Here is a 15,745-nt window from a genome sequence, read left to right on the forward strand (position 1 = left end):
GCCACAGCGCATTTCTCTTCCCATCTACCCTCCGTCCCAATTTTCCCTGCATCACTGATTTTGCAAGGGCCCCAAGGCCTCTCTGGAACACAGTAGACTGGAAGGACATCTGCCTGTGGCACCTTCTCTCTGCTTCTCTACCCTCCCTGGGAGCACGCTGTTCCTCCCTCTGGGCCCCAGAATGTTCTTTAGTCTGGAGAAATGGTTCAAATGGGAGTCAATCCAAGTTTGTAAATTCCAGTAAAGGCATGTGCGGAACCATGCTTGGGAGGCACATTCTCAAATTCCCTAGAAGTAAGTTTAGGTCACAAGGAAACTGGTTTCACAGCTGGGAAAGAAGGGAACAGAGAGTGTATTATCCCAAATGGCAGCACAGCTCAAGTGAGCAGTTGCTCTCCCAAAGGGTTCCTTGTGAGTTCCCCAGGTTTCTCACATCCCTCACTGTCAAAGGATACTGGGAACAAGAGCCGCAGTCCCTAGATGTCCCTAGGGTTAGCATCCACCAGCAGCAGGCAAACAGGAGCCCCAGACTGGCCAATGTTTATTCCTGAGGCTTCAGAATCCAACGCCCAGAGCCCTTTACTCATCCACCTCCCAGTGACACCTTCAACTTATTACCTGTGCCACTTAATTCTCACTAACACCTGCAATGGCACAGCGAGTCCTTGGGGGTCAGCGGCCTGCAGCAGCTGCAGACCCAGCCACTGTACAGCCCACCATCGAGACACAGGGGGGCTTGTGAGCATCCAAATGCTTGTACATGTGCCCTGGCCAGCAAAAGCTACCTGCCACCAAGACATGTGAGGGTTGATTTCATGTTTATGTGACTCTCAAACCAAATATCAAACAAGCCCCATGCTTTGCTAACTCATCTCTGGCAGATGGGGGTAGGGCATGAGTGTGCTGGGGCTTCTGGCTCCCCAGGAATCACCTAGTGACCAAGGGCCATGCTAGGACCAGTTATCACTGCCCCAAACCCCAGTCTTCTCAGGCTTCCTTTCTTCCCCCCACGGCCCAGCCCTACAGTGAGTGAGATCATGTTGTCCTTCAGGTAGCAGCCACCTGTGGCTGCTGAGAGCCCCTGGAACCCCAAATGAGCTGTGCTTAATGAAGCTTATCACAGGATGGACAGCTTCTGTGCACCTGCTAAAGACCTCAGCAGTCTCCTCACCACCCCCTACTCAGTGCAGTCTCCTATGACTAACTAGAACTTTCTGATGTGGAGCCTGAGTTTGCTCCAGGACAAGCCAGCTGGATCCACCTGCACACCATTTGCTTTGGGAATCTTCACTGCATCGGACCCCACAGACTTAGGAGGAGGTCCCCCTGTCGCCTGAGGTGCTGATGAGGTTGAGAGGATAGAGGTGGGAGTCCTGACATTTCTGTGGGCAACAAAAGTCTGAGGCTCCCAGGGTGGGAATGGGCATGCCCATCCCATGCTTGTCTCGGGGCTATGGATACCAGGTGACTTGCACACAGTCACCGTGTGGCTCTACCACTCTGAGCTAGGCTGGACTTACCAGCAGGCAAAGCCCTAGACCATTTTTCCCTGAGCTGGGCCCAGTGTTGTGTGTGTGTGTGTGTGTGTGTGTGTGTGTGTGTGTGTGTGTGTGTGTGTGTGTTGGAGGTGGGGGAAGAGTGTTAGGTACAGCAGCTGGCCTTGGGCTTCTTCTTCTTGATCCACTCTGAGGAAGTAGAGGCTGAGAGAGGCCTCACTGCCTACACATGCTCCACGGCACCAGGCCTTCCGAAGCCCTGTCTTCCAAGAACCCTTTCAAGCTGCATCCATCCAGGGCTCTCCTGATGTCCCCCTCCTCAGAGGTCCACACTACCTGTGGCACTTCTTTTAGCCCCTTCCCATATCCAGCAAGGTTCTTGAAAAGTGGCCTTTCTTTCCGACACCCCAGTATGCCCCTCTAGACAAGCCGGGATAGGTGTGAGACTGCCCACAGCCACCCTCCTCTCCACTGGAAGAGGAGGGTCCAGCTCCTGTGTACCAGCATGACAGTCTATCCAAGCTTGAAGCCTACGTGGTGGCAAAGAAGAGCCACTACCACCATGTTCCATCGTGAACAACCCCATCTGGGGCCTCTGTGGGGCTTTGAGAAGTCTGCTCAGCCTGTCTGTAGGTTGCTGACCCAAAGATGTGTCAAGGACCTGCAGATTCCTTCCAGATAATAGGGATCATTGGGTGAGAGGGAGGCACTGGGATCATTGGGAGGCATTTGTGGGATCATTGGGAGGCATTTGTGTGAATGGAGAGATGTTATATGCATCCAAGGGGCTGTAGATAGTGAGGATTCAGAAGAAACCAGATCCATAGACCCTTTTCATATGAACTTGGTTTCAGATTAACTTGTTCCTGGATCAGAGTGGCTTTGAGAGGCAGGGCCTAGGGACTCCTCGGGAGATGAAGGGACACTTACAAGAGGTAACACAGATGTGGCGGAAGGTACTAAATGACAGATGTCATCAGGTTCAGAAGAACACTCCATGCTGGGAGGGATACATAGAGGCACTGTGTGGACACTTGGGACCAGTGGGGAGGTGGGCAGACAGTTGGGGGTGGGGAGCAAGGCATGGCCAGAGCCTAGAGCTGGCAGACTTTGGCCAAAGCTCCTGCTCCTAGGCTGCCAGAGAAGGAAGCACCTACCTGTACCACGGTGGGTAGGTGCTGAAGACCTGGAGTCATAGATGGCAGGGTCCTGCAATTGAGAAGTCATCCAGTGCCCCCTTGGTGCCCCGGCCCAGAGCCTGCCACGCCTGTAGCACCAGGGGCCATGCTGAGGAGGATCTGAAAGGAGAGGGCTGTGGGAGGCGTGGCCTGGGCCCTGATCCCCTAGGGCGGGCTCTGAAGGGCCTGGAAGGCTAAGTTCCAGGCCTCCTTTCAAAGGTCTGAGGAAGAATATGGGAAATTGTGTAGAAGGGGCCAGGCCCTGGGGCCAGCCCAAGCCAACCTGAGGCCAGGGAAATTCAAGGAAGAGCAAAAGTGGGAACAGTGTGTGCCTAATGCACATGGATGTGGGCCCAGGACAGAGAATTTCAGCCAGGAGCTGAGACCCCAGACAGAGACCTGTCCCCAACAAGGGAAGGCAGGTCTTAGGGGTGTGAAGGGAGCTTTGAAGCTAGAAGAGACCTTCTGGCCAGGATTACACTTAGCACCAGGGTGGGCAGATAGGTGGTCCCCTGCACTCAATCAACAGCTTGTTCCAGGCTCTCCTGTGTGCACTGCCTTCTGGGTTCACCCCGTCAGGTGGCCTTTCCCTCCTGGGAAGAGCAGAAAGGCCTCAGGTGTGGGGCAAGAGAGTACAGTGCCATGGCAGGGGTGAGGGGTGGAGGGGGAGGGGGCAGGTTTGAGAGTGATCCAGGAACACGCAGAGCATACGGGAGGAGATATGTTGGCCAAGGTGGAAGATGGAGCGGGACCCAGCTGAGGATGCTGAGGTGGGATGTGGGGCATGTGGTAGGAGGGCCAAGAGGGTCTGAGGTAGACATGTGTGAGGAGGAAAAAGGCTACAGTCTGAAGCTGAGGGGCGGGAGTCCACAGGCAGGTGAGGACAGAGAAATAACTTGAATGGGAGAGGCCTGTCCAGCAAGGAGAGTAGCAAGTGGAGTCTGGGAAGGTGCCAGGTAGTGGGCAGGAAGGAAGGTTCCAGGGAGGGAGGGAGGGAGAGGATGCCAGGAGGAGCAGGTGGGGAAAAGTGCTAGGCAAGAGGGAGGTGCCAGGCAGTGGGGAGGAGGGTGGTGCCAGACAGGGAAGGGAAGGTGCCAGGCAGCAGGGTGCCAGACAAGGGCAGGGGGAGGGGATGCAGGTGGAAGGAGGGTAGGAAGGTACCAAGTAGGGGTGGGAAGAGAGGGTACCAGGTAGGGATGAGGTGTCAGAGAAGGGGCAGGATGGGAGTTGGCTAGAAGAGGTAGGAGAAAGAGGTTCGCGGTCAGGGAGCGTGCCAGGCAGGGGGAATGAAGGGAGTCAGGGTGGTGGGCAACACCAGGAAAGAGGGAAGAGGACAGCAAGGAAGAAGGAGGGTGCCAGATAGGAAGGAGGGCACTGGCCAGGTAAAGGGAAGACGCCAAGCAAGAGAAAGCAGGGAAATGCCAGGTGGGTAGAGGAAAGGGATGCCAGTTAAGGGGAAGAAGGATGCCAGGCGAAGAGAAGGATGCCAGGCAGAGAGAGGATCAGGGATGCCAGGTAGAGGGAGGAGGGATGCCAGGTAGAGGGAGGAAGGATGCCAGGCAGCGGGAAGAGGAATGCCAGGCAGAGAGAGGAAAAGGAATGCCAGGCAGGAGGAAGAGGGATGCCAGGCAAGGGGAGGAGGGATGCCAGGGAGCAGAAGGAGGGATGCCAGGCAGGGAAGAGAAGGGATGCCAGGCAGAGGGAGGAGGGGGATGCCAGCAGAGGCGAGGCAGTCCTGCCAGCAGGGAAGGCGGGGGCGCTGGCGCAGCGCGGCTGGGCGGCGTGTTTGCCTAGGGCCGTGGGGGCCGCGCGGTGCGGGTCGCTCACCTGCTCCCTCGGGACCCCGGCCGGGAGCGCGGCTGCCCGCCCTCGGCTCCGAGCTCCTGCTCGACTTGGCGCCTGCGCTGCTGCAGCCTGGAGCGGGGGAGGCGCAGGGAGCGTCTGCAAAGAGCTAGGCACTTAATAATGAGTTAGGGATCGGAGTAAGAAGCTTTGCCCCATCCAACCGTGTGTGTGATCTTCAGCTCTGAGCCCAGCGACTGAGCCCTTGCCAGACCTAGACCCACCCGTGGTGAACTTCAAGCCTGTGCACAGATATCTTGTAAATGCACCTGTGCACCCAGCTTTCACAATACGCTCAAAACACTGCGTGGCTTCTCACAGCTCCACACTAACAGTCCACCCTATGGGCATATATACACACAGCTGTGTGCTCACATACAGTGGGAGCATCATAAGTGCTGCAGATGTTAACGCAGTGTTCCCCTGCATGCTATGGGAGGAAGGCTTTGGTATACACTTGCAGCATTTGAGATCCAATTGAGAGCTCTCGTGTAGCGTGGCTAGTTGACACAGACCTCAAGAAGGCCACTCAGAGCACAGGGCCAGCCAAGCCTGGTTCTGGTCACCTGTGAGGTCTTCCCAGAGTCCCACTTCCAGTCACCAGACCCCAACCAGTAGAGTATCCGACACTGCAGGGCTTCACTCTGACCTGCAGAGCAAATGGGTTCAAAGAGCTGGGCAAGGGCCAGCGTGTGTGGGAAGAAGCCGGTGAAGAGGACACAGACAGGGAGAGTAAGCCTGCTAGGTGGCCAGGACCGGAGGACAGTTCCCCCCTCCCCCAAGGACATGGCAGACAGTAGGGAGCTGTGGAAGAGGCTGAGGTCAAGGCCGTGCCCTGCTGCCTTACTTTTCCTTCTGCCCTAGAGACCTGGCCACTCCACTCACGTGATGGACAGTTCAGAATCCAAGCCCTGATCCCTGCCTGGCTGTGCTGTCCCCGGAGTCCACGGATCTCACAGGCATGAGCAGAGCTGTCATATCTTACTTTTCTTTCTTTCTTTCTTTCTTTCTTTCTTTCTTTCTTTCTTCCTTCCTTCCTTCCTTCCTTCCTTTCTTTCTTTCTCTTTTTTGTCTTAAAACTTTAATCATAAAAAATAGACATAATCGGCCGGGCGGTGGTGGCACACGCCTTTAATCCCAGCACTCGGGAGGCAGAGTCAGGCGGATCTCTGTGAGTTCGAGGCCAGCCTGGGCTACCAAGTGAGTTCCAGGACAGGCGCAAAGCTACACAGAGAAACCCTGTCTCGAAAAACAAAACAAAACAAAAAAAAAAATAGACATAATCAAAAATACAACATCTTTTTAAAAGATTTACCTTTATTTGAAATTATGTGTATGTGTGTGGGTATGTGCAGATGTGTGAAGGTGCCTGCAGACAGTGTTGGACCCCCTGGAGCTGGAATTCCATGCACTTCTGAGCTGCCTAGCAAGAGTCCTGGGAACATCACTCTGGTCTTCTGCAAGAGCAGTACATAACTTACCTGCTGAGCTAGACAAGATGGCATCTATCCCAGACTGGCCTCTTACTTGCTACGTAGCAGAGGGTGCTCTCGAACTCCTGTTCCTCCTGCCTTTGCCTGAGGTCACAGTACAGGCACCCTATCCCTCTGACATTGACTATAGTCTGTGGCACCCCTCTTCTGTCCCCCTACTCAGAGCTGGTAGGGAAGCCACCCAAGATGGAGCATAAGATGATGGACAATGACATTTCTGAGTGAGTCAGCAGAGAACAATGTTGGAGAAGTCAGTGAGATTACCACAGTGCTCAAAACCTTGACTGAAAATGACTCTTCCTGAGTCTCTGCCACTCTGGATAGAGACTCTGTGATGGGACCAGGGAGGCACATCAGTCTGGGCTTCTTGGCCACACTTAACACCTGACACCAAGAGGAAGATTCGGGGAGACAGGGCCCTGAGATGCCTGTGCTGGGTTGAGGCACCTAAGCAGGGCCAGGCCAGTGTTGGACTAGGCTACAGTTGGGGTGTAATTGTACCCTGAAACACTACTTTTATAGTCAGAATTTGGAAACAATCTGAATTTTGTCAACACATAATAGATGAGGTCAACTGAGCGGCAGGCATTAGCAGGCGCCTAGAAGATAAATTACTTAGTAGTCTCTAATGACATTTAGATTAAAAGATACATATTGATCTAGAAGGATCTCAACTACAAGTCAAGGGGAAAAAAGCAACGCATACAGGTAAGTGTGTAAAGAATACCAGCATCTGTGAGTGTGAACATGAGCAAGCATGTGTTGTGTGTGCAAGCATGTGACTTGTGTGCTATGTAAATGTGTGTGTGTGTGTATCACATACAGGCTGTCTGTATCTAAAGCACTGTTCCAGAAAGATGAGTTTCTCACTTCCTTTTTTCTTTTTTAAATAACCTTTTAATTATATGTTATTTATTTATTTACGCCATGCCATGGTGTAGAGGTGGAGAGGTGGAGAGGTGGAGAGGTGAGGTGGAGAGGTGGAGAGGTGTAGGGGTGTAGAGGTGTGGAGGTGTGGAGCTGTAGAGGTCAGGTAACAACTTTCGTGAATCAACTGCTCTCCTATAGTGTCAGTCACAGGGCTCAAACTCAGGTCATTAGGCTGGGCAGCAGGGTCTTTACCCTCTGGGCCATCTTGCCCCTCTTTCTTTCTTCCTTCCTTCCTTCCTTCCTTCCTTCCTTCCTTCCTTCCTTCCTTCCTTCCTTTCTCTCTCTCTCTCTTTCTTTCCTTCTTCCTTCCTTTCTTTCTTTCTCTCTCTCTTTTCTTTCTTTCTTTCTTTCTTTCTTTCTTTCTTTCTTTCTTTCTTTCTTTCTTTCTTTCTTTCTTTCTTTCTTTCTTTCTTTCTTTCTTTCTTTCTGAAACAGGGCCCTATGTAGCCCAGGCTGTACTCAGACTTGCTATGTAAAAGAAGATAACCTTGAACTCCCAATCCTCTGCCTCCATCTCCCGAGTGATCGTGGCATAGGTCACCAAAACTGGTTTATGTAGCGCTAAGGATCAAACCCAGGGTCTCACGTGGTGAGCACTCTCCCGGCTGAGCCACACCCCCATCTCAAGGTCTCACCCTCAGTGTTGTACTGTGCAATGATATGCACTCACCACTGTGGTGTCCGATAGAGTGGCTTCATTGGCTCAAAGCCCGCTCCCCATTCCATATATTCATCCCTCTCTCCCACCCCAAGTCCCTGGCAACTGCTGATCCTTTACTTTCCCAGAAGCCCCTGGTTGGAATTTTATAGCACAGTGCATTCCTGGGCTCTTTCACAGCATAATGTAAGTTTCAACTGTGTATTTGTTTTATTTATTTATTTATTTATTTATTTATTTATTTATTTATTTATTTATTTATTTTGTTTTTCAAAACAGGGTTTCTCTGTGTAGCTTTGGAGCCTGTCCTGGATCTCGCTCTGTAGCCCAGGCTGGCCTCAAACTCACAGAGATCTCCCTGCCTCTGCCTCCCGAGTGCTGGGATTAAAGGTGTGCACCATCACTGCCCGGCTGTTTATTTATTTTCAATTGGAATACGATTCCAAGATTCCATCTCACCTACCTCTGAAATCATTAATTCTAAAAAGTTTGTTTACCGACTCTGAGATACCACCTTACACCTGTCAGAATGGCTATGATCAAAAACACTAATGACAGTCTATGTTGGAGAGGATGCAGAGCAAAGGGAACACTCCTCCACTGTTGGTGGGAGTGCAAACTTGTACAACCACTGTGGAAATCAGAAAATTGGGAATCGATCTACCTCAAGACCCAGCTATACCACTCTTTGGCATATACCCAAGGAATGCTCAATCATACCACAAAGATACATGCTCAACTATGTTCATAGCAACATTATTTGTAATAGCCAGAACCTGGAAACAACCTAGATGCCCGTCAACTGAAGAATGGATTAAGAAAATGTGGTACATATACACAATGGAGTACTACTCAGCAGAGAAAAACAATGACAGTATGAAATTTGCAGGCAAATGGACGGAACTAGAAAATATCATCCTGAGTGAGGTAACCCAGACTCAGAAGGACAAACATGGTATGTACTCACTCATAAGTGGATACTAGATGTAAAGCAAAGGACAATCAGACTACAACCCACAGATCCAGGGAGGCTACCTAGCAGAGAGGATCCTAGGATGACTGTGGCTAATAATAAATTTTGGTTTTACCCAATCACTGGGCAAGCTTCAGTGAAACATTTCACTATTAGGATAAGAATTTGTACTGCATCAAGTTGATAATAGAAAAATAAAATAAAAAAGAACAACAAGGAAAAAAAGTTTGTTTACTTAGTTTTCTGTGTAATTCCCATCAAGTCAGTTCCAAAGTCCTGGCTGACTATCAGGATCCCCTCTGAAGGCATTCAGGCTCACCAGGCTCTCCTGTGGCCTTCTAACCTGTTCTCGTCAGAATGACTCTTCGCCACCGTCTTGGGAAGTGCCTCTACCTCTCTTCTGTCCATTCAATAAAGGAGCGTGGTGTTCTTATCAAGCATCAGGTATTGCTTTAGAGTCAGGCACTGAGGTACACCATAAACAAAACGGACCGAAGCGTTTCCTCCCACTTGGAATTTAGCAGATGAGAGAGGGATAAGAGGCAAGAAACACACGTGACTTGCCCACCGTGGCCATGCAAGATTGGTTCAGCATTCAAAGCTCAGTCCAGGGGATAAGTTAACCAAAGCTACAGGTGTAGTGAGGCCCTTTGGGAAAGCCACTACTTTGTAAGCTAATTTAAAAATGTAATTAAAAAGCCGGGCGGTGGTGGTACACGCCTTTAATCCCAGCACTCGGGAGGCAGAGGCAGGTGGATTTTTGTGAGTTCAAGGCCAGCCTGATCTACAGAGTGAGATCCAGGAAAGGCGCAAAGCTACACAGAGAAACCCTGTCTCGAAAAACCAAAAAAAAAAAAAAAATGTAATTAAAAAGTCGGGTGTGGTGGCACACGCCTTTAATCCCAGCGCTCGGGAGGCAGAGACTGGCAGATCTCTGAGTTCAAGGTGAACCTGATCTGCAGAGCGAGTTCCAGGATGGCCAGGACTACTCAAAAAACAAACAAACAAAGGAAAAAATATACATATATAAAATGAAAAGTGGCTTGAACACATGTACCCTGCATGGATGGACAATGCTTCCCCCCAAAGACATAGGTTATTAAATGAAAATGTCAGTGTCAGGCATGGGACACCTCCCAATGAGTTACTGGTCAGAGAGGTCCCAGAGCACCGTTCCCCATAACAAGCTATTGCTGTTACTCTTGGTTGCTCACTAGAAAGAGATGGGAAGACCCTGTTTCTGAGGATACTACACATTTAAATGAAGGACATAGAGAAATCAAACTAGATCTGACCTGAAAATCTTGCCTGCTAGCTGGCTTTCCTATTGCTGGGAGGTGATATGTAAGCCACTGGGGGAGAAAAGTCATCTAGTCTTACATAGCCAGGATTCCTGAATGCTCCAACACTGACTGCCAGGCAAGATGCAAATCCAGGAGAGGCATAAAGAACATGGAGGCAACCAGTGACTTCCTAATTGGAGGTGCAGCTTGCTACGCAGGAGAGAATTCACACCTGGTACAGTAAACCTGGTCAAAAGCTCATGGCTAGGGGCTGGAGAGATGGCTCAGTGATTAAGAGCACTGACTGCTCTTCCAGATGACCTAGGTTCAATTCCCAGCACCCATGTGGCAGCTAACAACTGTCTGTAACTCCAAGATCTGACACCCTCACACAGACGCACATGCAGGCAAAATACCAATATAAGATAAGAATAAGAAAAAATTATTATTTTTTAAAAAGCTCATGGCTAGAGAGCTCATGGGTCCTAAGAGGAGAACCTACCGTTGTTCTGTTAAATGGACACAGTGTTAGTTTTTCGGCTGCGTTGTGTTCTTACCCTGCAAGGAAATGCCACGAAACACGACAGAATCCGCTAACAAGAGTTTTATTAAAGGTAAAGGGACAGAGAGTGAACAGGCCTGCGGGAAGCACGTGTGTGGAGAAGAAGGAGGAAGAAGAAGAAGGAACCGGGAACATGGCGCCGGATTTTAAAGGCTGGGCGTGGACAGATCAGCGTCACTACTACACGCAAGCGCGTAGATCACATGGCCACATTGCGCGCCTACGTAGCCAATGGAACGTCACGGATCTTGGTCACGCAAGATGCCCTGACCCGGAAATGGCTATCCTGACCTGGAACTGGCTAGGTGGAAGTGTCTGTTGGGCATATGCGAACACGCCCGACCGTGGGGGCGTGTTGTAAACCTTTCACACAGAATCAAGCTACCGTATCAGTATTTATGTTTATACCCCTGTATTAATGCTGCCCTCAATCTCAGTCAGAGAAGCTTCTCTCTGCAATGGGCAGCAAATCTGTGTAATAACTGGTCAAAGAGCTGACAATGGCTGTGGAGGACTCAGCGGTAAGTTTGAGGTGTGGACCACCACTACCCCTGGCTCATGTGACCTTACAGAAGAGGGTGTGGAAAGAATGCAGAAGCCAGAGGAGGAGGAGGAGGAGGAGAGCTGTGAAGTTCTGTCTTCTGGACATGCCATGCCACTGCATCATGAACTCGCTGAAGCTGTTGTTGCCCACACAAGCCAGGAGATCAGTCAATATTCCAGCAGGCAGCACTAGCTGAACTGAGAGAGAGCGAGAAGAGGATGTGAGGACATGTTGGGAAGTGCCAGTGGCGTGGAAGGGGGTGCTGGAGATAGACTGGTGCATTGCATACATGTATGAAATTGTCAAAGAATAAATAAAAGATATCCTAAGAACTCAGTCAGTTTGATCTATCACATTAATGAGCTAAAGAAGAAAAAGGTGAGATTACATCAACCAATGCAGGAGACAGAGTCAACACATTTTCAGCAAGAACGCTCAGAAAAATGCAAGACGACAACTTCATCAACTTGATGAAGGGCATCTACAAGCCCCAGGAGCTGACACCACACTGAGTGCTTTCCCCCCAAACTGGGGGAGCATGGATGAGTGTTTCATTACCTCTACCATTGCCAGTGAGCACAATACAAGATGGGAAAGGAGAGAAAGACGGGACCAGGAAGAAGAAACAGAATGTCCCTGTCTGCAGATGACAGGAGCACCGAGGGCAGCCCAGCAGCTCTACAGAAGGCCCAATCAGAAACTCAGTAAGGCCCGGACAAAAAAGCAGGCGAAACCCACTTGCAGTTCTGCACCCCAGAAGGACCGAGTGGGTCCTGGAATTGAAATGGTAGTTCCACCTCTAATTGCTCAGGTGCAAGTTTGAGGCAAGTCTGACAGAACGCACACAGGGCTTGTCCCTTGTCTGCAGCAGGGTTGAAAGGAAGCAAAGAAAACCTCTGTGGAGTGGTGGAGCAAGTTGGTTTGGGAGACTTAGTATAGGGAAAATATTAACTTTTGAATCTGATGATACTGATGAGACTGAGTCTCGTGTAACCCAGGCTAGCTCCCAGCTCACTATGTAGCAAAGGATAATTTTGAACTCCTTGGTTCTTCTACCTCCCAGGTCCTGGGACAACAGGCATGTACCAGCACACCTAGCTTAACTCAACTCCTGTCAAAATCGCAGTGAGTACTTTCGTAGAGGCAGAGAAAATTACTCTCAAATGTACATGGAAAGACAACGAAGGGGAACATGGCTCCACAGTTAAGAGCACTGGTTGCTCCTCCAGGGGATCCAGGTTCAATTCCCAGCCCTACATAGTGGCTCATAACCATCTATAACTCTAGTTCCAGGGTATCTGATGTTCTCTTCTGGCTTCCGTGGGCACCAGGAACACGCATGGTGGACAGACATACATGTAGGCAAAACACCCATGTACATAAAATAAAAATAGTAAATCTTTTTTTTTTTTTTTTTTTTTTTTTTTTTTTTTTTTTTTTTTTTGGTTTTTCGAGACAGGGTTTCTCTGTGTAGCTTTGCGCCTTTCCTGGGACTCACTTGGTAGCCCAGGCTGGCCTCGAACTCACAGAGATCCGCCTGGCTCTGCCTCCCGAGTGCTGGGATTAAAGGCGTGCGCCACCACCGCCCGGCCAAAAATAGTAAATCTTAAGAAAAAACAAGAAAGGCAAGGGGACTATCACATCGGGTATGTTTCTGAGATAAAAGGATAAAGGAGTAACCAGTGAGAGGGCTCATTGGGTAAAGGCGCTCACCCTGCAAGTTTGGTGACCTGAATTTGTTCCCATGATCTAGGTCAAGGTGGAAGGAGAGAACCAACTCCATAAAGTTGGCCTCTGACCTCCACATGTGCACCTGGCATGTCCACATGCATGTATCATGTATACACACACATACACACACTAAATAAAAATCTAAAAGAATAAAGTTGGAGGGCTCATGCTACCCCATGCTAATGCTTATTGCTCAAGCATCGTCAGAACCCTGGGTGATGGGCAGGGCGGTGGACACAGATGGCTGGAACAGAGCAGAGAGCCCAGAGACTGACCAGCGACTATGCCCACCTGAGCTTAACAAGGGTCCAAAAGTGATCGGTGGGGAGACGGATGAGCAGGCACCCAAAGCCTCTGCAAACCCCGAGCTCGGCAGGTCACAAGCTAGTGCAAAAGAGAAAAGCATAAGAGTCTCAGACACATTCATTCTATCAACAGCACCTTTGAGATCAGGGCTCAGGGAAGAATTCCCGGACTCGACTCCTTGCGTCGCAGATTGATTTTCATTCAAACAGAAAGTTCGCTACCAAATAGGAGGAAAAATAGAGGTTGTGTATCAGGCAGGAGGTTGTATTTAGGATGCATGAAGAGCTCTGAGCTCGGAATCCAGAGGGGGGAAAACACACAAATAGTCCAACTTAGAAAACGAGCAAGAGAGACAAAGTCCCTTCCCAGCATGGACAAATGGTGACCACAGCCTTTCACACCCGGCAGAGCAGCCAGACTCGCACCTAGACACCACCTGGTGCTGGTTGGCTGTGGAAAAGCCACGCCACCAAGCCCTCCAGGCGGGCGTGCAAACGGGCAGAGCACTTCAGGAAAGAGTTTGGCTGTTTCTCATGACTAAATGTTTGTTAACCCAGTGAGTGCAATCCTGGGCATTCCCCACAGAGAAATGAAATCTCACGTTCACCCCAAAACATGCCGATGAACATGTTCCCAGCAGCTTTCTCCAGGATAGCTCCAAACTGGTAAGGAGCCAAGCGCCCTTCAGCGGAAGAATAGCTAAATGGTTGGACTTCCAGACTGGGGAACATTACTCAGCAATAAAAAGGGACATTCTATTGATACACATAGCTCCACAGGGGAATTTCAGGATAACTAAGTTTGTTTCGATCTTTTGAGTTATTGGAAAGTGAAAAAAAAAAAAAAAAAACCCAAGTGAGTAAAAAAAAGTTACACACTGCATGATTCCGTTTATATAGCATTCTTGAGATGGTAAAATTATAGAGATGGAAAGCAGGTTAGTGGCTGCCAGGAGTTAGGAGGGGGATGGGTGGAAGAAAGGCAGGAGGAATACTGGGGAGAAATGCCTGTCCTCTGCACTGTTGAGCTAGGCCAACGATGGCCCCTGAAGCCTTGCCCACATCCCAATGCCCAGAACCTGTGTCATCTATTCTAGAAAGGTCTCTGACTTGTTACTATGCTAAACTCTGGAGAAAAGAGGATCCTGGCTGACCTGGGTGAGCCCTAAATGCCACCATGTGTCATTATGGAGTGAGCAGAGGGCTGGGGAGCTGACTCAGGTTTGGTAAAGTGCTTGCCTCACAAGTATGGGGACCTGAGTCGGACCCCCAGAATCCACATAAAAGATCAAATGTATGGCACACACCCATGATCCCAGTCATGGCAAGATGGAAGGCAAAGAGAAGGGGATCCCTGGAGGCTTGCTGGCCAGTGAGCCTAGACCTTGTTTCAAACAATGGGTGGAGGGTGCCTGAGAAATGGACCCAACAGCTTCCACACACAGGTACTCACATGCACACCAACATGAACGTGCATGTGCATGCATGCACACACAGAGAGTGAGGCACAGGGAGGTATCTGTCTCTCTCTGTCTCTGTCTCTCTGTCTCTCTCTCTCTCATACAGAGAGAGAGAGAGAGAGAGAGAGAGAGAGAGAGAGAGAGAGAGAGAGAGAGAGCGAGAGAGAGAGCGAAAGCAGAGCACAGAGATGGATCAGGCCTGAAGGTGAAAGAGGCAGGGGACAGACAGGTCCTGCCGTGAGCCTCTGCAGGGGGCACAGCTTCGTCTATACTTCAACTTAGGACTCTGGCCTCCAGCTCCCTAGTTCATGGCCGTTACAGCAGCCACAGGGAACTAACTGGAGAATATTGTCAGCATCCTGGCTGAAATGTGCTACAGTAGGTTTGCAAGGTGTTACCATTGGGGGGCAATGAGTAAAGACACACAGGATCCAATAGAAAATGAGCCAGGGGACTTGGGGGTGTAGCTTAGTTGGGAGAGTGCATGCCTATATACATGAAGCCTTGTATCCCCAGCACTGTATAAATCAGCATGATCTTACACACCTGCAATCCCAGCACTCGGGAGATAAGGACAGGAGAATCAGAAGTTCAAGGTTATCCTGGACTACTGTGAATTCAAAGTCAAGGCCACCCTAAACTATCTGAAACTCTGTATCAAAAATAAATTTACCAAGAGTTGGAAGCTGGCTCAACAGTTAAGAGCACTTTCTGTACAATCCTAAGTACTAGAGTCCAGAACCCAACACGAATGTAGCAAATTGGGCATCCCATATATGCCTGTAACCTCAGCTCCACAGTGACAGAGACAGGATAGCTGAGTAGACAGGATAGACGGGCTTCCTGTCTAGAGGAGAAATGGGAGGAGCCTCAGGTTTAGGGAGAGACCTTGCCTCAAAGGAATATAGGTGGGAAGTGGCAGAGGAGGAACCTGACACCATCTCTGCCCCCATACCTGTACCCACATGCACATCCATATCAATCAGTCCATTTAAAAGGTAAGAAGAGGTAAATAAATTATAAAGTGAGGAAGGGAGAGGAGGATTTTTCTCCTCCTTTTTAGACAGGGTCTCATCATGTAACTTTGGCTGGCCAAATTAGGGTCAGGACCTGGGGTAAGATATACCCAGCAGGGACCACAGGACATGTGGTCACAGCCAAAGTCACCATATGTCCCCAGATACACCTTTCTTCCCAATCTCCTGTCTCCTGATGATGCTGTCATTGGCCAAATCCAACTAGAAGCCAGAAAACAGGAGTGGCCAAGCAAGGCAAGGTGGGACCTGCGGA

General features: G+C 49.9%; 1 protein-coding gene across 1 annotated transcript in view; it reads right to left on the reverse strand.

Moving 5' to 3' along the window:
* Smarcd3 (SWI/SNF related, matrix associated, actin dependent regulator of chromatin, subfamily d, member 3) overlaps positions 1-4,629 on the reverse strand; it is a 32,711-nt gene extending 28,082 nt beyond the window's left edge. The window contains exons 1-2 of the mRNA XM_052719375.1: positions 4,502-4,629; positions 2,654-2,794 (exon numbers count right to left, since the gene is read on the reverse strand). Coding sequence (XP_052575335.1) covers positions 2,654-2,692 — 39 coding nt within the window. The 5' untranslated portion in view covers positions 2,693-2,794; positions 4,502-4,629. The remainder of the gene's footprint in view (positions 1-2,653; positions 2,795-4,501) is intronic.
* Positions 4,630-15,745: the final 11,116 nt, after the last annotated feature.

This window comes from Peromyscus californicus, unplaced genomic scaffold (assembly GCF_007827085.1).
Source record: "Peromyscus californicus insignis strain IS unplaced genomic scaffold, ASM782708v3 Scaffold_6__1_contigs__length_162567912, whole genome shotgun sequence".
Taxonomy (NCBI): Eukaryota; Metazoa; Chordata; class Mammalia; order Rodentia; family Cricetidae; genus Peromyscus; species Peromyscus californicus.